Source organism: Geotrypetes seraphini, chromosome 1, assembly GCF_902459505.1.
Source record: "Geotrypetes seraphini chromosome 1, aGeoSer1.1, whole genome shotgun sequence".
Lineage (NCBI taxonomy): Eukaryota > Metazoa > Chordata > Amphibia > Gymnophiona > Dermophiidae > Geotrypetes > Geotrypetes seraphini.
In genome coordinates this window covers 344,195,927-344,219,332 of record NC_047084.1, presented here as the reverse complement: position 1 = coordinate 344,219,332, position 23,406 = coordinate 344,195,927, and the positions used below count along the sequence as shown (strand labels likewise).

General features: G+C 44.0%; 1 protein-coding gene across 8 annotated transcripts in view; it reads left to right on the top strand.

The window, feature by feature from the left end:
• SEC31A (SEC31 homolog A, COPII coat complex component) overlaps positions 1-23,406 on the top strand; it is a 240,037-nt gene that overhangs the window by 7,184 nt on the left and 209,447 nt on the right. For all 8 annotated transcript variants that reach the window (XR_004541033.1, XR_004541032.1, XM_033962592.1 and 5 more), the window contains exons 2-3: positions 13,020-13,099; positions 19,941-20,064. Coding sequence is in view for 6 of the 8 variants with exons in the window: in XM_033962592.1 (XP_033818483.1) it covers positions 13,021-13,099; positions 19,941-20,064 (203 nt within the window). In the remaining 2 variants the exon portion in view is untranslated. The remainder of the gene's footprint in view (positions 1-13,019; positions 13,100-19,940; positions 20,065-23,406) is intronic.

Genomic DNA, 23,406 nt, shown 5'->3' with positions numbered 1-23,406 from the left:
CCGGCAGTACAAGTACATACAGTATACACGCATCACATTATCACAACAGAGTCAATGGTTCTTCTTTCTCTGATGCTCTGGGAGTGTAGTGACTGTTCTAAATGAGCGAGGTCTTGCAATCCAAGTACTTATAGTATTTTGTATTAAAGTATTGAATCAGAGTTTCCATTATTTCCTATGGGGAAATTCACTATGATATACGAGTGCTTTGGATTACAAGCATGCTTCTGGAACAAATTATGCTCGCAAACCAAGGTTTTACTGTGTGTGTATGTGTGTGTATATATATATATATATATGCTATTGCGGTGTGTATATATTCTTTAACGTTTGGCACACACAGGCGCTTTGTTTCATACCTTAACCACCATGGACCCCTGAGGAAGGCGTATTATCCGAAACACGGACCGTGTCGGGTCCCTTGGTTGGCAATAAGGTTATATATTCACTGTAATTTTTACTGATTCAATAAACAACGCCTGCATCTTGTACATAGTCTGCAGTTTGTGTTTTGTTTTTTGCTTGCTTTATAATGATTTAACATAGAAATTTCCTTTAGATTGTTGCACAATTATGATCGAGTGACATTTATGTTTTTTATCAACAGAATACAAGATTATTCGCCCTAATTACACTATTACCAGTTCTTTGGCATTTGAGTTGTTCAGATTTAACTCTGGGTTCCTTGAAAAATAACTTCGAAACATGGTCCATGTCAGGACCTGTTTGAAAACTTTCAAAAGCTAAGTGGGGAATTTTCTTCCCCTCTTTTTTGCCATTGAAAACAAGTTTTACTTATTTTTTGAATAGCACATTTATTAACACTTTTTTCACAAAATTCATACACAGTGATGGGGCGGTGGGTTCGGCTATAGGATCCTCAGCTCTTGGTCGAATTACATAATTCTGAGTGTATGTGAAATTTAATTAATTATACATTTTTCAAGCTAGACATATAACTTATTTAACTACTCTATCTTAGGAGTCTTATTTAGTAGTGTCATAATCTCAAAGGAGACATGAGTTGCCTTTCTAGCCACAACCAATCTGGAAGATTTTCCATGAGCTCTGGGAGGATCCAGTACATACCTTGACGCATAATATAGGATTGATGATACCTATAAAAATTAGGAAAATTTACCCCACTCTCCGCAATTGGTTTTTGTAGAGATACTAAGGCAATTCTCGCTGCTTTGCCCAGCCAAATAAATTTAGTTAAAACGCTATTTAATTTCTTGTAAAATGACCCTGGAAAATAGAATGGCAACATACCTATTTGGAAACAAACTACAGGCAAAATCATCATTTTAACTGTTTGGACAGATGTAAAGGATTCCATTGCTCACACATTTTTGTGACCTTTGTCAAAGATTTTTCATTAACCTTCATCGTCTTCATCTCGAACTGTACCCTTCACATTACTTTCTTCTTGGTTCTAACCATACACAGATTGTCTAGCCCCTCTTTGTTGTACCTATCTTTTGCTCTGTTTTACCATTCGCTGATTGTTCCTATTTTTGCTCTGATTGTACCATATCCTCTGATTGTATCATTCGCTGATTGTCCAGCCCTTCTTTGTTGTAAACCGCCTCAAACTACTATTGGCTTTGGTGGTATATAAGAAATAAATTATTATTATTCCAATGTTTTATGAATCCAAATACCTAAATATTCAATGCCCTCTTCCTTCCACAGAAAGGGGAATGAATCAAATAAACCTTTTTGACAATGAACATTTAACGGAAGAATCTCTGACTTCCTCCAATTTATTTTATAACCTGAAAATTTCCCAAATTTATCAATCAAATCCAATAAATGTGGAATGGTAGTTTCAGGATTTCTCAAATGAAGCTAAATATCATCTGCATACGCAGAGACTTTATATTCCCGACCTGTATAAGGAATACCTTGAATCACCTTTGCTTGTTGAATAGCCAATAAAAAGCACCGGGACTTTCCCAATTCTTTGCCCTACATTAGAACACCAGGTAGAGGAAAATAAAATACCCCCATAGAGTCATAAGCCGGGGCTCCCAGGTAACACTAATGCATGCCTCAAGCACAAGAGCTCTGCTCCCAAATAGGTTAGATATAAGTCCACGTCAGAAGAGGATGGAGGTTGTTCAAGAAGCGCCACAGTTCCTCAGGCTTTGTTGCTGTAAAGGTGTGATTATTGTGAGTCACCCGAACCTTAGCAGGGTATTGTAAGTTAAATTTAATCCCCTTATCAAAGAGCTGAGGGCACAATGGTGTCATAACCCTCCACTGTTCAGCCACATGCTGAGAAAAGTCTTGAAATAACAGGATCCGTGAGCCAGAGTAATCCAGGGATCTTGATATCTTGTATAAATCCAAAAGCCTCACTTTGATGGCATAGTTGTAGAATCTGGCCAAAACTGCCCGGGGTTTAGCCCTGTCCTCACGATCATGGCGGGGGCCCACCTGATACAGTCATTCTACAACAACCGGGCCAGCAGAGCTCAGCAAACCCAAGATGCGAGGCAACCAAGACTCCACAAAAGAAACAAGCACCTCATCAACAAACCTGCTTAGAAATACAATAAGAACATAAGAATTGCCACTGTTGGGGTCTGACCAGTGGTCCATTGTGCCTAGCAGTCCATTCATGCGGCGGTACCCAGGTCAAAGACCAGTGCTCTAAATGAGTCCAGCCTCACCTGCATATGTCCAGCTTTGTCTTGGATCCCTGGAGGGTGTTTTCCCCTATAACAGACTCCAGAAGAGATTTCCAGTTTTCTACATCTCTTTGGGTGAAGAAGAACTTCCTTACGTTTGTACGGAATCTATCCCCTTTCAACTTTAGAGAGTGCCCTCATTCTCCCTACCTTGGAGAGGGTGAACAATCTGTCTTTATCTACTAAGTCTATTCCCTTCAGTATTTTGAATGTTTTGATCATATCCCCTCTGTCTCCTCTTTTAAAGGGAGAAGAGGTCCAGTTTCTCCAATCTCTCACTGTGTGACAACTCCTCCAGCCCCTTAACCATTCTAGTCGCTCTTCTCTGGATCCTTTCGAGTATTACCGTGTCCTCCTTCATGTTCGGCGACCAGTGCTGGACGCAGTACTCCAGGTGAGGGCACACCATGGCCCAGTACAGCGGCATGATAACCTTCTCCAATCTATTCATGATCCCCTTTCTTTATCATTCCTAGCATTCTGTTTGTCCTTTTCACCACTGCCGCGTATTGCGCAAACGGCTTCATCGACTTGTCGATCAGAACTCCCAAGTCTCTTTCCTGTGAAGTCTCTCCAAGTACTGCCCCGGATATCCTGTATTCGTGCATGAGATTTTTGTTATCGACATGCATCATTTTATACTTATCCACGTGGAACCTCATTTGCCATGTCGATGCCCATTTCTCGAGCTTGATTATGTCACATTGCAGATCTTCGCAATCCCCCTGTGTCTTCACTACTCTGAATAATTTCAAATTGTCCGCAAATTTAATCACCTCATTCGTCATATTAATGTCCAGATCATTTATAAAGATGTTGAAGAGCACGGATCCAAGCACCGAGCCCTGCGGCACCCCACTGGTGACGCTCTTCCAGTCTGAGTATTGTCCATTTACTCCCACTCTCTGTTTCCTATGCTCCAGCCAGTTTTTAATCCACGTGAGTATTTCACCCTCGATTCCATGGCTCACAATTTTCTGAAGTAGTCGTTTATGTGGAACCTTGTCGAACGCCTTCTGAGAATCCAGTTATATAATGTCGACCGGGTCGCCCTTGTCTATCTGCCTATATACTCCCTTAAAGAAGTGCAACAAGTTCGTCAAACAAGATCTTCCTTTGCTGAAACTGTGTTGGCTAGTCCTCATCAGACTGTGTCTGTCAAGGTGATCAATGATGCGGTCCTTTATCAGCACCTCTACCATCTTTCCCGGTACCAAGGTCAGACTCACCGGTCTATAGTTTCCTGGATCTCCCCTAGAACCTTTTTTGAAAATCAGCGTAACATTCGCCACCTTCCAGTCTTCCGGAATCTTTACTGATTTTATCGACAGATTGCCTATTAGTTGAAGCACTTCAGCTATAGTCCCTTTCAGTTCCTTGATGACCCTTTGTTGGATGCCATCCTGTCCTGGGGATTTATCGCTCTTAAGCCTATCGATCTGCCTGCATACCTCTTCTAGACTGACCGTCAACCCTGTCAGTTTCCTGTCTTTGTTTCCAGCTTATAGCCTGATGGGTTCCGGTATGCTGTGTATATCCTCTTCGGTAAATACAGATGCAAGAAATGTGTTCAGTTTGTCGGCGATTGCTTTGTCCTCCTTTAGCACTCCCTTTATTCCGTGGTCATCCAACGTCCCCACTGCTTCCTTCGCGGGTCATTTCCCCTTAATATAGCGAAAAAACGGCTTGAAGATTTTTGCCTCCTTGTTGTTTGTGCTTATTCCAGTTTTCGTCCATTCTTGACCTTTTCCATTCTTTAAACAAAATTTTCTTGTCTCTGATCGTTTCCTTCACCTCTACAGTGATCCGGATGTTCTTACGACAGCTCCTATTTTCCTCATCCACCCAATCCATTAACAGCCGAACCATTTCCGCCACTGGATCTGGGAGGTCTGTCCTGCCAACGCGCTTTTCACATCCTCCATCGAAGTGTACAACTTTGCAAGCTCGTCATCTAGGAGCTGAGACATATGCCGCATTGACACCTGTTAAAACTTTTCTGATTCCGCCGTCTGGTTTACCGCTGGGTCGTCGCCATCTTAGCATGAGATAATGCCTCCTTATCTTTCCCAGGCTGCGGTGTTCTTACTGGCATTACACTCTCAACAGACGAGAGAGTGCACTGAAAATCACCAGGGAACAGGTAAGCACCAGAAACAAGAAGATGCTGATATTTGCGAGGTAAAACTTGGGGTTCCCGATGCACAAAACTGGGGAAGTCAGGTAAATAGTGCGGAGCAGAGCACACAGACGTCCGCTCAGGAACCAGCCATCACGTGACCCCCTAACCCCTTGTAATCAAATGTATAATCAGATGTATATGACACAAGCAGTGTTCTGTCTGTTTGTCCATCCTGTACGTCTTAATGTTTGTTTTCCATTTTTTATAATTTTATTGTAAACCGCCTAGAAGTTACTATAGGCGATATAATAAATTATAATAAAACTTGAAAACTTGGAGAAAATGAAAGAGAATATTGTATAAGAATGAAGCAGAATAAAGGCTGGACATATTAATATATCCATAATTAGCTAACATGGCTATTGCCTGATAACACACTCCTAGATCTTAGAAAGGTTTGCAATTGTACCAGCTCATAAAAAGTGAACACCCTTTGGTAGGGTGGGTTCGGGGATGAAAATGGAAACCTGTTCCTACTGTTTAATTGTTTTTGGCGGCTGTTCATGTTGGCATGCTGTTTGTGGTTTTGTACGATTCAAGAATAAAAATATGATTTACACTAAAAAAAGGTAAACACCCTCAAATTGGAGAGAATAGTTGCAAAGAAACCTTAGAAGAAATTTTACACCCAATTGGGATGTTTCTTGCTGCAAAGCCAGGAACTGCTTCCTCCTTTTTTGGATGCTTATACCCACTATACCTATACCCACTACAATCTCCCCCCAACTCTGGATATCTGGAACTCTGGTTATAGTGGATATCTGCTGTCAGATATCCACTATAACCTCCCCAACTCTGAAATGTCCTGTCTAAATTAGATTGTAAGCTCTTATGAGCAGGGACTGTCTATTGTATGTTAAAATGTACAGCGTTGCGTACGCCTTTCAGCGCTATAGAAATAATAAATAATAGTAGTATGTTTCTAGACACATCTGGAAAAAAATATGTAATTTAGCTTCTAAAAAATTGGGGCCCCTTTTTCAAAGCCACGGTAGCAATTCTCTCATAGCAAATTGCCAAAGCCCATTCAATTCTTATAGGCTTTAGTGCATTTGCTGTGGGAGGATCACTACTGTGGCTTTGTAAAAGGGGTCCCAGTTTTTTAGAAGCTACCGCATCCTCTTGAGCAGGTGGTAGTTTTTCAGCTAAATCCGGTATGTGCACTAAAAATGCTAGCGCACCTTTGTAAAAGGAGCCTCTAAGTTCAGGTGCTCCACTTTTTAGCATATTTGTTTTGTGGCCATCTTGGATCTTCCTCTCCCCCCTCACTCCTCCAATATCTGTGTTATATATATGATATATTGTGTTATATATATGATTATCCCAGGACAAGCAGGCAGCTATTCTCACTAGTGGGTGATGTCATCCGACAGAGCCCCGATACGGACGTCTCACAAGCATATTTTGCTTGAAGAAACTCAGAAGTTTCGAGATGCCCGCACCGCACATGCGCCAGTGCCTTCCCGCTCGATGCTCCGGGCGTGTCTCCTCAGTTCTTTTCTTTCCGCGGAGCTGAGAAGTTTTACTTCAATTCTGCACTGACTGAATTCCCGTTTTTGCCTTCTAATTGCCGCGATTTTGGGTTTATTTTACTCTTTATCGTGTCTTTTCTTTGTTTTTGTTCTTTAACCCTTTCAGGACCATAAGGATCGTAGGCCAATTTTTGTGGTTTTGATGACATTTTTATGGTAAAAAGGGCTTGCAGATGCCAAAAAGTTGATTTTTTTTGTGAAATATCATTATTTTTTTTAAAAAAAATCACACTTCTGGCTTATGGACAGTGTGGCAAGTGAATCTTCTCGTCAATCTGGCAACGACGCTAATGAATGAATGTCGGAACCAGTTTGTTTACATAAAGGCAGCTTCATATGGAATCCGTACATATCAAATTTAGAACTGTAGACTATCCCAATCAAAATTTATAGGATTTTAAAGTTATGGGACAAATATGTCCCTTGGTCCTGAAAGGGTTAAAAAAAAAAAAAAATTTTTCTTCCAGCGAGGCGGCCGGATCGGCCACGTGGCTCAGGCCCCGCGCCTTCGATCTCGCGGCGGAGCTTTTTCGGCCTATGTCCCGGCCAATCACCGGTTTTAAAAAGTGTAGCAAGTGCCAGCGCGCGATTTCGCTGACGGACCCGCATCGACGCTGCCTGCAGTGTCTTGGTCCAGAACATTTCCCGAAATCGTGCCAGCCTTGTTCCACTCTTACAGCGCGGGCGTTTAAGCGGCGCTGTCTGCTGTGGGAGTCGATGTTCAAGATGGAACATAAGAACATAAGCAGTGCCTCCGCTGGGTCAGACCAGAGGTCCATCGTGCCCAGCAGTCCACACACGCGGTGGCCCAACAGGTCCAGGACCTGTGCAGTAATCCTCTATCTATATCCCTCTATCCCCTTTTCCAGCAGGAAATTGTCCAATCCTTTCTTGAACCCCAGTACTGTACTCTGCCCTATTACATCCTCTGGAAGCGCATTCCAGGTGTCCACCACACGTTGGGTAAAGAAGAACTTCCTAGCATTCGTTTTGAATCTGTCCCCTTTCAACCTTTCCGAGTGCCCTCTTGTTCTTTTATTATTCGAAAGTTTGAAAAATCTGTCCCTCTCTACTCTCTCTATGCCTTTCATGATCTTGTAAGTCTCTATCATATCCCCTCTAAGTCTCCTCTGCTCCAGGGAAAAGAGTCCCAGTTTTTCTAATCTCTCAGCGTATGAAAGGTTTTCTATCTTTTTTTATCAGACGTGTCGCTCTTCTCTGAACCCTCTCTAGTAGAAGCTGCTACGGAACCTTCGGCTTCGACTTCATCGGCCGCTTCGCCTGTCCATGTGAAGCCAGCGACTACTCCTGCTACTCCGGGCCTTCTGAAGCCGGCTTCGTTCACTCTGGCTTCGGCCTCGAGTTTGGCGCCGGTGCCTGTCCCCGCCTCCTCGGCTCAGGTACTGCCTTCCACTATTCCTCCCGTGGTCATTAAGGTGCCGAAAGCTTCCAAGCAGAAGCACTCGACCACGAAGGAGCGCGAAGACCGTGCTGGAGGACCCCCTTTCGGTGCGGATCCCTCCATATCGGCTTCGCTACGGTCCCTCTTGGAGGCTCAGTTTGTCGAGCTCATGCAAACGATGGGACCCAGGTTAATTGCCTCCATCCAGGGTGACCTCCCGGTCCCGATTCCGGGGGGTGGACCGCCCCCTCCTCCTCCTCCTCGCCGATCGATCTCACTACTTAGCGAGGAGGAGCGACGTAGGGTGGCCGGTCCCTCGAGGTGGGCTTCCTTCAGCGACATGCCTCCTTTGGAGCCCATCACGCCTGCACGCCAACAGGGCGGGAATCCTCATGTGGGTAATTGAAGCCCTGGGAATAGCAAGTCTCAGGAAGAGTTCTTCCGCACCCCATACCAGGCCTGGGCTGCGTCGTGTGAAGCGTCGACCATTCAGCCTCTTCGCTCTACAGCTTCGAGTCCAATTCACTCGCTGGAAGCTTCGGGGGACCATGCGAAGTATCGTCATTCTCGCTCTCCCTCCAGGCACCATGAGGGGCATCGGTCCAGGCATTCATCACGGCACTCCTCGCGCCATTCTGAGGTTTCGCCACAGAAGAAGCTGCCACGCCTGGGGTACTCTTCCTCTGACCTGTCTACCCCGGAGGGACCGGAGTACGAGGAACCGTCTACCTCTTTTTCTCCCTGTCGATCCCAAGTCTCTCTGGATCCTGAGGCCTCAACTTCGTCCAGTCCCTCTCGGAGACCTGTACTGGCGGACCAGTTGTCTTTTTCTTCTTTTCTCAGACAAATAGCTGATGACTTGGATGTTACTTTGGACACTGGGTCTCGATATTCTAAAGAGTACCTCGACACCATGCACTTGCCTCACCCTCCTGCCGAATCTCTTCGACTGCCTCTCCATAAATTGCTGGATCAGACATTTATGAGATGTTTTGAGATGCCTTATTCTATTCCTGCAGTCTCGGGCAAATTGGATGCACGATACCGCACAGTCCATCACAAGGGGTTCGAGGGCTCTCAACTCTCTCACCAATCCCTGCTGGTCGAATCCTCCCTCAAGCGATCTCATCCCTCCCAAGTGTATGCCTCTGTGCCACCAGGTCGCGAGGGCAGGACGATGGATAAGTTTGGGAGGAGAATCTACCAGAACTCGATGATGGCTTCCCGAGTTCTTAATTATAATTTCTACTTTGCATCTTATCTGGAGTTCTTCTTGCCTGTACTTCGAAAATTTACTCCCTACATCGATTCTCAGGCTCGATTTGAATTCGAGGAAGTGGTAGCCTCGCTTTCCCAGCTTCGCCTCCAGCTTATGCAATCCTCGTACGATGCCTTTGAGCTCTCGGCACGTGCTGCTGCATGTTCCGTGGCCATGCGTCGGTTGGCATGGCTTCGGACAATTGACATGGACCCGAACCTCCAGGACAGGCTTGCCAATGTGCCTTGTGCGGGAGCGGATCTGTTTGACGAGTCCATCGAGACGGTGACGAAGAAGCTTTCTGACCACGAAAAGTCTTTTCAATCTATCCTTCGGCCTAAGCCCAAGCCTCAACAGTCTCTACCTTCTAGACCGCTCTTGATATATCAGCGGCGTTACACTCCGAGGCAGGCTCCGGCTGCGAGACAACCAGCGAAGAGGCAGCCGCCTCAGAAGGCTCAACAGAAACCTCAAACGCCGGCTACACCCAAGGCTACTCAGCCTTTTTGACTCCGTCCCAGGGAGCATAACCGACCTCGTTCTGCATCCCCCTGTTTTTCCTATCGGGGGTCGCCTCCACCATTTTTATCATCGATGGGAGGCTATTACCACCGACCTCTGGGTCCTTTCCATCGTAAGAGAAGGATACTCTCTTCAATTCCATCGGGTCCCTCCGGACCACCCTCCAAGAGAGTATCCTTCCAACTTGACACAGACTGCCCTCCTTCTTCAGGAAGCTCAAGCTTTGCTCCGGCTTCGGGCCGTCGAGCCGGTCCCGGTGGACCAGCACAACCGGGGTTTTTACTCCCGGTACTTCCTCGTCCCGAAGAAGACGGGCGATCTGCGACCCATTCTGGACCTTCGGGTCCTCAACAAGTTTTTGGTCAAGGAGAGGTTTTGCATGCTGACCCTTGCTTCTCTCTGCCCCCTCCTCGAGCAGAACGACTGGTTATGCTCTCTGGATCTCAAGGAGGCCTACACTCACATTCCCATTCATCCGGCCTCCCGCAAGTTCCTCAGATTTTGGGTGGGACATCTGCATCTGCAGTATCGAGTGCTTCCATTCGGCCTGTCCTCGTCTCCCAGAGTCTTCACGAAGTGTCTGGTGGTGGTGGCCACTGCACTCCGGAACAGGGGTCTTCAGGTGTTTCCATACCTCGATGACTGGCTCATCAAGGCCCCCTCAGCTCCAGAGGTCATTGTGGCGACCCTGGCTACAATTTGCTTCCTACAAAGTTTAGGCTTCGAGATCAACTTTCCCAAATCTCATCTACAGCCTACCCAGTCTCTTCCCTTCATCGGGGCAGTCCTGGACACCATTCAACTTCGAGCATACCTTCCTCCTCAGCGCCTGGATGCTCTTCTTCATCTTTGCCAGTCTGTGTCTTCTCGCCAGTCCATCTCAGCGAGACACATGATGGTCCTCCTGGGCCACATGGCCTCTACAGTTCATGTGACGCCATTTGCCAGACTCCATCTCAAAATTCCTCAGTGGACCCTGGCTTCTCAATGGACTCAGGTTTCGGACCCGTTGACTCGACACATCATAGTCACTCCTGCTCTTCGGCAGTCTCTACTTTGGTGGATGACCTCTTCGAATCTATCCAGAGGTTTGCTGTTTCACACTCCTCCCCACCAGAAGGTTCTCACAACCGATTCCTCGACCTATGCCTGGGGGGCTCATCTGGATGGGCTTTGCACTCAGGGATTCTGGACCAGTGCGAACTGACTCCATCAAATCAATCTTCTGGAGCTCAGAGCCATCCTCTATGCTCTGCAGGCTTTTCAACATCTGCTTCACGACATGGTGGTCCTCATTCGCACAGACAACCAGGTCGCCATGTATTATGTAAACAAGCAAGGGGGCATGGGCTCGTCCTCCCTCTGCCAGGAAGCTCTCAGAGTCTGGGATTGGGCGGTTCGCCACAACCCCTTCCTCAAAGCTGTCTACATTCAGGGGAAGGACAATGTCTTGGCAGACAACTTGAGTCGTCTCCTCCAGCTTCACGAATGGACTCTTCATTCCAACCCCCTTCATCAGATCGTTGCACAATGGGGGACGCCTCAGATAGACCTCTTTGCGGCTCCCCACAACTTCAAACTGCCTCAGTTTTGCTCCAGGATCTACACTCCTCATCGCCTCGAGGCAGATGCCTTTCTGCTGGATTGGGGGACTCGCTTTCTATATGCGTTTCCTCCATTTCCTCTCATTCAAAAGACTCTGGTCAAATTGAAATCCGACCAGGCCACCATGATTCTGATAGCTCCTCGGTGGCCCAGGCAACCTTGGTTCTCCCTTCTGCTTCAACTCAGCAGCAGGGAGCCGGTCCTTCTTCCAGTGTTTCCGTCACTACTTACTCAATATCAAGGATCACTGCTTCATCCCAACCTGCAGTCTCTCCACCTGACAGCTTGGTTCCTCTCAACGTAACTCCTCACCAGTTTTCCCAGGCGGTGAGGGATGTCTTGGAGGCTTCCAGGAAGCCTGCTACTCGTCAATGCTACTCCCAGAAATGGACTAGATTTTCTTCCTGGTGTGTTTCCAATTCCAAGGAGCCTCAGCGAGCCTCCCTATCCTCTGTACTTGACTATCTTCTACACCTGTCTCAGTCTGGTCTCAAGACTACATCTATATGAGTCCACCTGAGTGCTATTGCGGCTTTCCATCAGCCTCTACAAGGGAAGCCTCTCTCTGCTCATCCTGTGGTTTCCAGATTTATGAAAGGACTTTTCCATGTCAATCCTCCTCTCAAACCTCCTCCAGTGGTTTGGGTTCTCAATGTTGTCCTTTCTCAGCTTATGAAACCTCCTTTTGAGCCTCTCAACAAGGCTCCACTTAAGTTTCTCACCTGGAAAGTGGTTTTTCTAGTGGCCCTCACTTCTGCTCGCAGGGTCAGTGAGCTTCAGGCCTTAGTAGCGGATCCACCTTTCACAGTATTTCATCATGACAAGGTGGTCCTTCGCACCCATCCGAAATTCCTGCCTAAAGTGGTCTCTGAATTTCATCTCAACCAATCCATAGTGCTTCCTGTGTTTTTTCCAAAGCCTCATTGTCATCCTGGAGAATCAGCTCTTCACACTCTGGACTGTAAACGTGCTTTGGCTTTCTACCTGGATCGCACCAAACCACACAGAACTGCTCCTCAACTTTTCGTCTCCTTTGATCCAAACAAGTTGGGACAACCTGTATCGAAGCACACCATCTCCAACTGGATGGCGGCTTGTATCTCTTTCTGCTATGCCCAGGCTGGATTACCCCTTCCCTGTAAGGTCACAGCCCATAAGGTCAGAGCAATGGCAGCCTCTGTAGCCTTCCTCAGATCGACACCGATTGAGGAGATTTGTAAGGCTGCCACTTGGTCCTCTGTTCACACATTCACCTCTCATTATTGTCTGGATACTTTCTCCAGACGGGATGGACAGTTTGGCCAAACAGTATTACAAAATTTATTCTCCTAAGTTGCCAACTCTCCCACCATCCCATTGGGGTTAGCTTGGAGGTCACCCACTAGTGAGAATACCTGCCTGCTTGTCCTGGGATAAAGCAATGTTACTTACCGTAACAGTTGTTATCCAGGGACAGCAGGCAGCTATCTCACGTCCCACCCACCTCCCCTGGGTTGGCTTCTCTGCTAGCTACCTGAACTGAGGAGACACGCCCGGAGCATCGGGCGGGAAGGCACTGGCGCATGCGCGGTGCGGGCATCTCGAAACTTCTGAGTTTCTTCAAGCAAAATATGCTTGTGAGACGTCCGTATCGGGGCTCTGTCAGATGACATCACCCACTAGTGAGAATAGCTGCCTGCTGTCCCTGGATAACAACTGTTACGGTAAGTAACATTGCTTTTCCAAAAGATGGTGTCAAGCTCATTTCTCTTGTGGGCCTTTATAATGTGATTGAATAGTATCGTCTTTGTTATAATTCATGAACCCTTTTTTTCTTTTGAAGGATGAAGTTGAAGGAGATAGAGCGCACTGCTATGCAGGCATGGAGTCCTGCTCACCATCATCCCATTTACTTGGCCACAGGTGAGATGTGGCGCTGGGCATCATTGTTTCTCATATCATCGGCAAATCTACTTTAAAATTTCTGCTTTGCTCTATTTTTATTTTAAATCATTTTAAAAATATTACCACCACTTCTTTGCATTCTCACCCCTCAAAGCAGAGCATTTAAGGAGTATAATCTGGGGCTGTTGACAAAAAACTCACCCAGCAAATATGCAGGTTGGGTCTTGGGGAATGATATGTGTTGAGACATTTCAAAATGCTGAAATTGTTGGTCAATTTTCAAAGAAAGATGAACACCTGAGGTAGTTCCTAAATTTTCAGGCATCTGAAGCAAGTCTTCCTAGTTGAAAATGCTCCTAAACTTTGGAGAGCTGACATTCTAAGTTGTTTTTCTTGAACTGTCTTTACCCACTTTTGAGAAAAGTCTTGGTTGGGATGAGAGAATTTTTATAGATAGATGTTGGTACTTAACACTGGGTTTCACTAAGCAGCGTAAGAGCATTATTTTACCACGGCTGGCGAAGTAAATGCTTCGATGCTTATAGGAATTCAATGAGCTTTAGCGCATTTACTTCACCGGCCCACAGTAAAATGCTCTTGTGCTGCTTAGTAAAAGGAACCCTAAGTTAAGTGCCTGAATCTTTTGAAAATCTCCCTTTTGATACTTAGTTTCTCTCCTTTTTCTCAAAGGTCATGATATAATGGGCTGCATTTTTTTTTTTTAAATGTTGAAACTGTGTCTTAATATAAAAGAAAATGGCAATTCTCAGGCTAGATACAATGTATTGAAACTAAGAACAATGCTAACTTCATAGACACTCTCCAACATTTCCAACTGCCTCATTTCCATCCCAATATATACACTCTTCCCAAGAAAATTCACACGTAACTAGGATCTTCAGAATGCCAGTAGGATAGCATAACCCATCGTGGTAGCAGTCGTCATCAATCCCATATTTTTATTTATGTATGTAATATGTATTAATAAAATTTGTTTTAAAAAAAATTTCAAATCTTCATTTTGATAATTTCAAATCTTCAATTTATCTGTTCTCCAATATCTGTTGTTAGTAAAAGCTAATACAACACTTATCTTTTCAGCGGCACCTCTTCCTCCGGTACCGCCCAAGCAAGGCTCTATAAGGCCACATGGTACTAAATCTAAGTCTCCTCAATACAAATCCAGGTCCCGATGTCGGAGCACCTCCTTCTTAATGTTGGGCCGTCATCAAAGGAAACATAGGAGCTCTTCTTGACGTTCTCATCGGCACCATAGTAGTAGTAGTACTAGAAATAGATATACTAAATCTCCAAGCATAGAAGAATTTGATTCTGATCTATCCACCTAGATGTAGGTCACCCCTAGAAAGCCTTTCCTTTACCAAGTTCATTAGACAAGTGGGTCAAGCTCTTCCTGTCGGAATGTAGTCTTGAATCTGGACCAAGAGCTAAACTTTTCGATGCCCTGGATCTTGAACAAGTCCCTAAAGACTGTTTGAAACTCCCATTGCATAATCTCATGCAAGTTGCCATGTTTAAAAACTGAGAGACTCTTCTACTTATTCCAGTAGCTCCAAGACAATTAGATTCCCTTTATAGGGTGCAGTCCTGCCCTAGCTTTGATAAGCCTCAATTGCAGCATCACTCTCTCCTGGTGGAGTCTGCTTTAAAGAAATCATCTAGCTCCAGGACATATGCTGGTACTCCTCCAGGTAGGGAGGGTCATACTTTGGACAGGTTTGGCTGTAGGCTATTCCAAAATACAGTGCTCAGTAACCGCATCCTCAATTACAGTTTCTATATGACTTTCAATCTCAAACAATTGGATCAGCATCTGTCTCACTTCAAACAGTTCATTCCTGGAGACCAACTTGCTAATTTTCAACAGACCAATGATCTCCTTGAGACTAAAAAGTTCATGGCAAGATAACATAACATAAATGTTTATTTATATATCGCATTAGCCTTTTGGTTCAAGGCGGTGTACAGGATAGTAAAAAACATCAAGGAACAGTAATTTTTAACAAACTAGTCTTTGATGCCTTTGCCATAACTTCACATGCATCAGCCTTATCTGTTGCAATGTGGCTGCGAGCATTGCTTTGTGTATTAGACTTGGACCCCAATGTCCAAGACCATCTCACAAATATTCCCTTGTTTAGGAGACAAACTATTTGGTGATTGAAGAAGACATTCAAATGATCACCAGGCATGAGCAAAGTATGACTACTTTTTCAGCCTCTAAGTCGCCGAAACTGCAGGCTCCTAGACGTTACTACAATCGTAGACAGTCAAGTACATCTTTTAAACAGCACTATACTCTACCACCAATGTCTTCCAGAACTCCGGCTCAAAAGCACTATAGAAACCAATGTTCTCAGAAATCTCAGGCTCCTACACATCAGAAGTTGACTCAGTCTTTTTGACATGCTTCTAGAGAGTTCTTCAACCTCCTCCCCATCAACGCTGGACTCTGATCACCACCGACACTTGGATTTTGCATGTGATGAAAGAAGGGTATGCTCTGCATCTGTAGGAAATCTCTCTAAACAATCCAACAAGAGAGTTCTCTATCAATTCCTGGCAGACTTCTCTCCTGCAGGAACTCTCAGCCCTTCTGCAACTCAACGCAATTGAAACAGTACCCCCCTCAACAGAAGGATCATGGGTTTTACTCCAAGTACTTCCTCATACCGAAGAAGATGGGAAATCTATGACCAATTCTCGACCTCCATGCTCTCAATAAATACTTAGTGAAGGAGAAATTCCGCATGTTCTCCCTAGGAATCTTGTATTAGTGCCTCCTGATTCACTGATTGGCCGACTCATTTCAGTAAATCTATTCGAATTGATTTGTTGTCCGAGAAAATCTGACTCACCGATTCAGCAACCAACACCCCCTACCCCACACGGTGACACCTGCCATATTTCTGAGGCTTCCTAAAGCAGCAGTGGTGGTGCTCTGAACGGGCTGCTGCATGACCTGCCCCGCTGGGGCCTTCCCTCTGCTGCATCAGTGATGATGTCATCAGTGACACAGCAGAGAGAAGCCCTAGTGGGGCAGGCCGACAAGCAGTCCTTTCAGAGCACCACCACTCATGCTGCTTTATGAGGCCTCAGAAGTATGTCAGGTCTCACTATTGGAGAATTGGTGGGGTGCTGCTGTACGGCAGGGAATGGGAGGGAGGGATGGAAAGCAGCTGAACAGGGGGATGGGTGGGAGGGGAAGAACAATGCTGCACATGGGAGAGAGGAAGAATTGTGGTGGAGGAGGGGAAGAGGTAGAAAGGGATGAGAGGGAGAAATCCTGCATATGGTGGAGGGGAGGAAGATATGCATGGAGAAGAGAGAGGGAGAAATTGTGCATAGGGTGGAGGACAAGGAGAAATGGTGCATAGGGAGAGCGAAAGAAATGTTGCACATGATAATTGAGGGGAATAGAAAAGTTTGGCCCAGGGCATAAGGTAGGGGGAGAGAGAGATGGTAGACAGTGGGAAAGAAACAAATGTTAGATATGGCAGTAGAAGGTAGAAAAAAATATTTTATTTTCTATTTTGTGATTACAATATGTCAGATTTGAAATGTGTATCCTGCCAGATCAGGTGTTAGACAGAGAATGTGAGTTAGGATCTAACAGAGAGAGGAAAAGTATTTTTGTTTACACCTCACCGGTGTGGGGTTGGAGAGTGCAAAGTGGGGTGGGGTTGGTGGAAAGACTACAGAATAAACCTGCCAGGATGTTTGGAAAAAAAAAAAAATGTCTGATTGGGCGGGAAAATCGAATAAAAAATCAATTCAATAGGCCAAATCAAATCGATTTTTTTTTTCCCCTCAATTGGGTTTTACTACCTTGTATCCCCTCCTAGAAAAGAATGACTGGCTTTGCTCTCTGGAGCACAAGGAAGCATACACACACATCCCCATTGTGCAAGCCCATAAGCAATACATGCGATTTCGAATAGGCCAGCATTACCTTCAATACAGAGTACTTTGGGCCTAGTGTCAGAACCCAGAATGTTCACAAAGTGTTTTGTTGTAGTGGCTGCAACACTCCATTCTTACGGCTTTCACGTATTCCCCTATTTGGATGACTGGTTGATAAAAGCGTCATCCCCTCAAGCAGTCTAATCGGGCACCAACTCAACAATACGTCTCTTGGAACTCCTGGGATTTGCAGTCAATTACCAAAAGTCCCATCTCCAACCAATGCAGAATCTGGAATTCATAGGGGCTCATCTGGATACAATTAAGACTCGTGCTTACCTGCCTCAGCAGAGACTAGACATTTTACTTCATCTTTACAAACATGTCTCTGCTTTCCAAACCATCACAGCACGATAGTTAATGTGACTGTTGGGACACATGGCATAAAAAGTTCATGTATGGTCTTTGATGCATATGTTTACAAAGCACTACCGGATAGATTTGGTAAGCGCAGTCGGAGGCAGCTTTTGGGGCTTTGGTGCTCTCAGGTGCAATAGCTGTTTTCCTTCCTAATTGAGGACTGATTTTCTACATCCCACTAGTCTCTGAAATCATCTGCTGCTGGTGTCTAGGAAGATAATTTTCTTTCCTTTAGGCACAGCAGATGAATCCAGGGTCCCATCCTGGTTGTAAATTGTGCTGGTCTTGTCTGAAGCTATGTAATTTCTCATTCGGTGTCAGTATTTTGTGGTGCTGTTCTGCACAAGTTTTCTTCTGTTGGAGGTTATGGTAAAAAAAAAAAATTCAGCCTCCATATCTCCTACTGCTTTGTGAAGAGCAATATTGAAGGACCAGGAGACTTGCCATCCTATAAGAAAGTGTCAGTTCCGTGATCCCCACAGCAACACAAACGACTGAGAGTCCTTATTTCTTATCTGAAGAGCTAAGGGAGGTAAAACTTCACACAGACACATAATGTTTATTGTAAAATTCACAAAGGCTTTCTAGAGGCAGGATCTGGTCAATTTAAAGGCAACTGAATTCTCAGGCCTGTCTCCCAATTCTCTGCAAGCCTTGTGCCTTTTTATTAGAATCCAGATCAAAATTGCACAAGTAGCTATCAATCAACATATCATCTGACACAATATGTCACCTAATACAATATGTCATTAATTCTCATTGCCATCTATCAGGCCATTTTCATGTCAACAAGAACCCATTACAATATAGGACAAAACCAAAACATAGGTGTTGATGTTGTGTAAAAGCCATCACTAGTACATTACATAATTAAGCATATTTGATCCTGCATATAGTATTCTGCATCTAAAGGTTGTGTCCTTTCTTAGTTCTCTGTATCTAAATTTCTAAAGGCCTCTGATCCTCAAGGCAAATCTTAATTCTCTGTCTCTTTCTACACTGCTTAATAACTAATAACCTCAGTCCTCTTTAGCTTCAAGGTTTCTGCAAATGTCCGAGCAGTGTATTTCATAAACAAATAGTTCTAACAGGGACTTTTCTTATCAGAGCACAGAGGAATGAATCTATAAACATATGATTCTACAGCAAATTTCTATTCTAACATTTCACAGTGAAGCAAAACCCTGCTCTCACAAATCTTTCATAGTATATATATTTTCTGAGAGGGGGCCTGTTTTACAAAGCTATGCGAAGCCTTTTATATCTCTATGGGCTTCGGGGCCATTAGAAGAGGGGGTTAGTCTCTATTGGGGCCACCAAGATTTCAGTTCAGTACTCTTTATCTCCATCTACTGATAGATGTGCACAAACCATATCTCTGTATTCATCTTCTGTGCCTAAAGGAAAGAAAATTATCAGATGAGACATAATTTTTCCTTCCAGTTCAATAGGAGTGTCATGCTGAACACTAGGGTATTCTTCCTGTGCTTGCGAGCCATGCAAAAGGAATCCAAGGAATCCACTCCAGTTTTTCAATTTTTCTTCCTTCATCAAAGGACTCAAACCCCCCCCCCTTCAGTTTTTCCTTCTGAATGTGAGCTGGAAGGAGTCTTTTTGATCTGCTCCGTATATTTTTTTTTCAGTGTTTGTGGAGGGAAAGTTCTGCCTGCATGGAGGAGAAGCAGACTGGAGGTCTGCAGCTGACAGGCCAATCCCTCTGTGGTAACTTGTTGGTCAGCCTGCAGAGACTTTTTGGAGCTCAAGAGTCTGAACCCCTAGAAACTATTCACCTACTTGTTTGCAGGGGCTTGAGTGCAGGCTGTTAGGCATCTACAAAGGGCTCAGCAGGGCCCTGCAAGGTGCCGGCTGCATTTCACCTCCCTTCTTTTCACATCTGTGAGTCCATGGGAGTAGAGGTTTAGTCAGACATCAGTCCGACTGGAAGCCCAAAGATTTCAGCATTTGAGGACAGTTCCATTGAGGCAGAAAGTTTGAGTCCAAACTGAAATTCTGGATGTCGGTCAGACCTCAAGGGTATGAAAATTAATAATTTGTTATGAAATATTGGAGGACTGTTTGAGGTTTCTGATAGTATGCTTTGCCAATGTCTTAATTGTTCAATTTCCATGTTAACATTTTGTTGTACTTTTCAGAGCAGAACAGAAGTGTTGGGGAATCTCCCCATACCCCTCCTTCTCATGTGCTTTTATATATACTTATCGCCTGCTTTGGTACAAACTGAAGGGGGCAGCAGAAATCTTTGGTGAAGGAGGAGGAACTGAAAAACTGGAGTGGATTTCTTCTGCAGGGCTCACAAGCATGGGGAGAATACCCTAGCGTTTATCATGACATCAATTTTACTGGAAAAGATATTAGTAAGATAAGAACTTAATCGCTTTTTAGTTTTTTACAGAACAAATGGTTTCTTATGTTTAAGGTTTGAATGTACTATCATACCTCTGTGTGTAAATACTTTGCAGGAGTTTAGTTCTCTTTTTTTATGTATTGTGAACAGGTACGTCTGCTCAACAATTAGATGCTACTTTCAGTACAAGTGCCTCTCTAGAAATATTTGAACTGGATTTGGCAGACCCCTCCTTAGATATGAAGTCTTGTGCCACGTTCTCCTCATCTCACAGGTAGGGGTTTTGTTTGTGCACATGTGAATTATGGACTAAATAAAGCCATGAATAACGGATAATTATTTTTTTTTTTTTTGCTACAGGACATGCAGGTTTATAAGTTCTCATACCTCTTGTCCTTTTGGAGCCTGGCTTCTTGCTTTGGATTCTTATTCTGTTTTTGTCTCCACTACTTTCCTTGTTTTCATGTATACTATTTGTTGGTATGAACAGAAAACATCTCATCTCAGGTAGCAGTTCAAACACTTAACTATATACACATAATTTGTTTTCCTTGCACTCAAAGGATCTGTTTATTCTTTGCTTACCCCTGATGCAGCCAATATGACCAAACAGGTCGGGCTTCATATGATCACTTTAAGCAAATAAACATCTACTTTTTATGTGGATGTTTTTGGAATTTAGTTTTCAGGGGATTCTCGGTGAATATTACATTACATTACATTACATTCGGGATTTCTATTCCGCCATTACCTTGCGGTTCAAGGCGGATTACAAAAGGTTAGTTTAAGGACAGGATTACAATGAATTAAAGAATTACAGAATTACAGAGTTAGAGAATTACAGAATTACAGAATTACAGAATTGCATGAATTATAATGAATAGCTAGATAGGTAAGATGTAGATCTTGAGGGCTTTTAGAGGTCGTGTTGTTATTGCTGTTTTAGGAATTTCTTGAAAAGTGTGGTTTTTATTTCTTTTCTGAACGTCTTATAGTCTGGGGTTGTCATCAGAAGGTTGGATATCTGGTTGTCTAGTCTTGCAGCCTGTGTGGCTAGGAGGCCGTCATATTGTTTTGTTCTTTTTACTTCTTTGGATGGGGGGGGTATGAATGGGGAGTGCGTTTTTCTGTGTCTGGTGTTGGTTGCTTGGATGAGGCGATTGTTCAGGTATGATGGGCTGTCTCCGTGTAGGGTTTTATATAATATGCAGTAGAATTTGAATTGGATTCTTTCTTGGATTGGGAGCCAGTGTGAGTTGATGAAGGCCTCAGTGATGTGGTCGTGTTTTCTCAGTGAATAGGCGAGTCTTAAGGCTGTATTTTGGATTGTTTGGAGTTGTCTTATCGTATTTGCTGGACATGGGAGGAATAGTATGTTACAGTAGTCCAATATGCCTAGTATCAGGGATTGTACTATAAGTAGGAATTGTGTACTTTCAAAGAATTTTCGGACTTGTCTCAGGTTTCTCATGATTGCGAATGATTTTTGAGTTGTTTTGTTTATTTGCGGTTGCATTGTGCAGCATCTGTCTATGGTCATGCCTAGTAGTTTTATGTTTGTTTGGATGGGATATTTGGTTGCGTTTATGTCTAGTATGGTTGTGGTTTGGATCTTGTCGTTTTCTAGGAGGATGAATTTGGTTTTGTCTTGGTTGAGTTTAAGTTTGTGATTTTCCATCCAGGTTGTGACTGCTTCCAGTGTTTGGTGAAGTTCGTCTGTCATGGTTGGTTTGGAATGATCGTATGGGATGAGGATGGTGATGTCATCCGCATAGCTATAGGATGTTATGCCTATATTATCCAGATGAGTTCCTAGAGAGGCAGTGTATAGATTGAAGAGGGTGGGGGATAGTGGAGATCCTTGTGGTACGCCGCATGGGTTTGACCAGGATTCTGATTTTTCTTTGTTTGATTTTACACTGTAGGTTCTGAGTTTTAGGAATCCTTCGAACCAGGTGTATACTTTATCTGAGATGCCTATTGCATCTAAGATCTGTAGAAGGATGTTGTGGTCTACTAGGTCGAATGCCGCCGATAGGTCCAGTTGTATGAGTAGCATTTTTTTTCCTGTACTAAGTTGTTGTCTGACGGTATCCATGAGGGAGCCTAGTAATGTCTCTGTGCTGAAGTTTGTTCTGAATCCTGATTGCATGGGGTGGAGTAGGTTGTGGTTCTCTATGTAATTGGTGAGGAGTTTGGCTACTAGGCCTTCTATAATTTTGACATATAGCGGAATTGAGGCTATAGGTCTATAGTTAGCTGGGAGGTTTTGTGGTGCCTTTGGATCTTTTTGGATTGGGGTGATGACGATTTCGCTGAGGTTGTCAGGGAATGTGCCCTCTGTGAGCGTGAATTGGATCCATTGTAGAGTTGTGGTGCGGAACTTTACACTAGAGGTGGTAAGGAGATATGAGGGGCAATGGTTGAGGTCACAGGAGGCATGGCTGTATTTTTTGTAGAATTTGTTGAATGCTTACATACATACAGTGGTAATATCTATGAGTTCATAGTCTGGTTTTTCAGAATATGTACAATAATCTGGTTCTTGGAGATTGGATCGACCTGCATTAGGGGACTCCAGATAAATGAGGATTTCAGGAATAATCCTAACAAATATGCAAGAAATAGAGTTGCATGCATCTACATCATATGCAAATCTACAATGTTCATTTTTATTAGTTTGTTGAATCTGTTTTTATCTTTTTTTTCTTATGTATTAACTTATTTTAAAATATCTGCTCTTTAATGAGTTTTTTTGTAAACTGCCCAGGTTAGCAATCGGGAGAGTGAGATAGAAATGTTATAAATTAGTATTGTGATAAGAGTATAAAGCTATCTTGAGAGGACAGGGGACATGTTGACATCATCAACCAAAATGGCTGCATCAGTGCAAAACTCTTGGCTGCCTTTGGCAATATTATTAAATTACTCAGCCTTCACCAGCATATCTCGTGCACTAGTTGCACAATATAGTACCTGGAAAAGACAACTTCCTGCTGATATAATAAAATAGCCCCAGTGGTTGATCTTTCGGGGTTTGCCTACACAAGCAGCATGCAGCCCAATAGCATGCAGCCCACTGAGCGGGAAAATGCGCAGGGTCTACAACTTCACTGCCTGCACTACTCTTGCACTGTGACTCACCCTCTCCGGAAATATTTCAGGCAGATGATGCCTCAAATACTCTTCTAGAGGAACCACTAAAGACATTTATATGTGGATGAAAGAAATACAAACTGACTTGAAGGCGGTCCAAGTGGAACTGACTTCTTTGGGGACCAAGCTCCAAGTTGGGTACTTGCATTGAAGACGTTGAACAACGGCTAGACAATCATGCTGATATGATGGAAACTGTTGATAAGCAATTATTGGAGATCTGGGTGGACACCACACTGATACAGAATAAAATTAAAGATCTAGAAAACTGAAGCTGCCACCATAATCTCCAGTTTTGCAGTCTCCCTGAAACCCCGACTTATTCAGACTGTGATCGAGTAGTCCAGCAAATCGCAGGATATGTTTAGATGCCAGCTTTACCAAATCTTTATGTTGAACATCAGAGTTCTCATTTCAACTTCTGTATGTCCTTTTATCTCAAAAAGCTAATTCAGAAGTT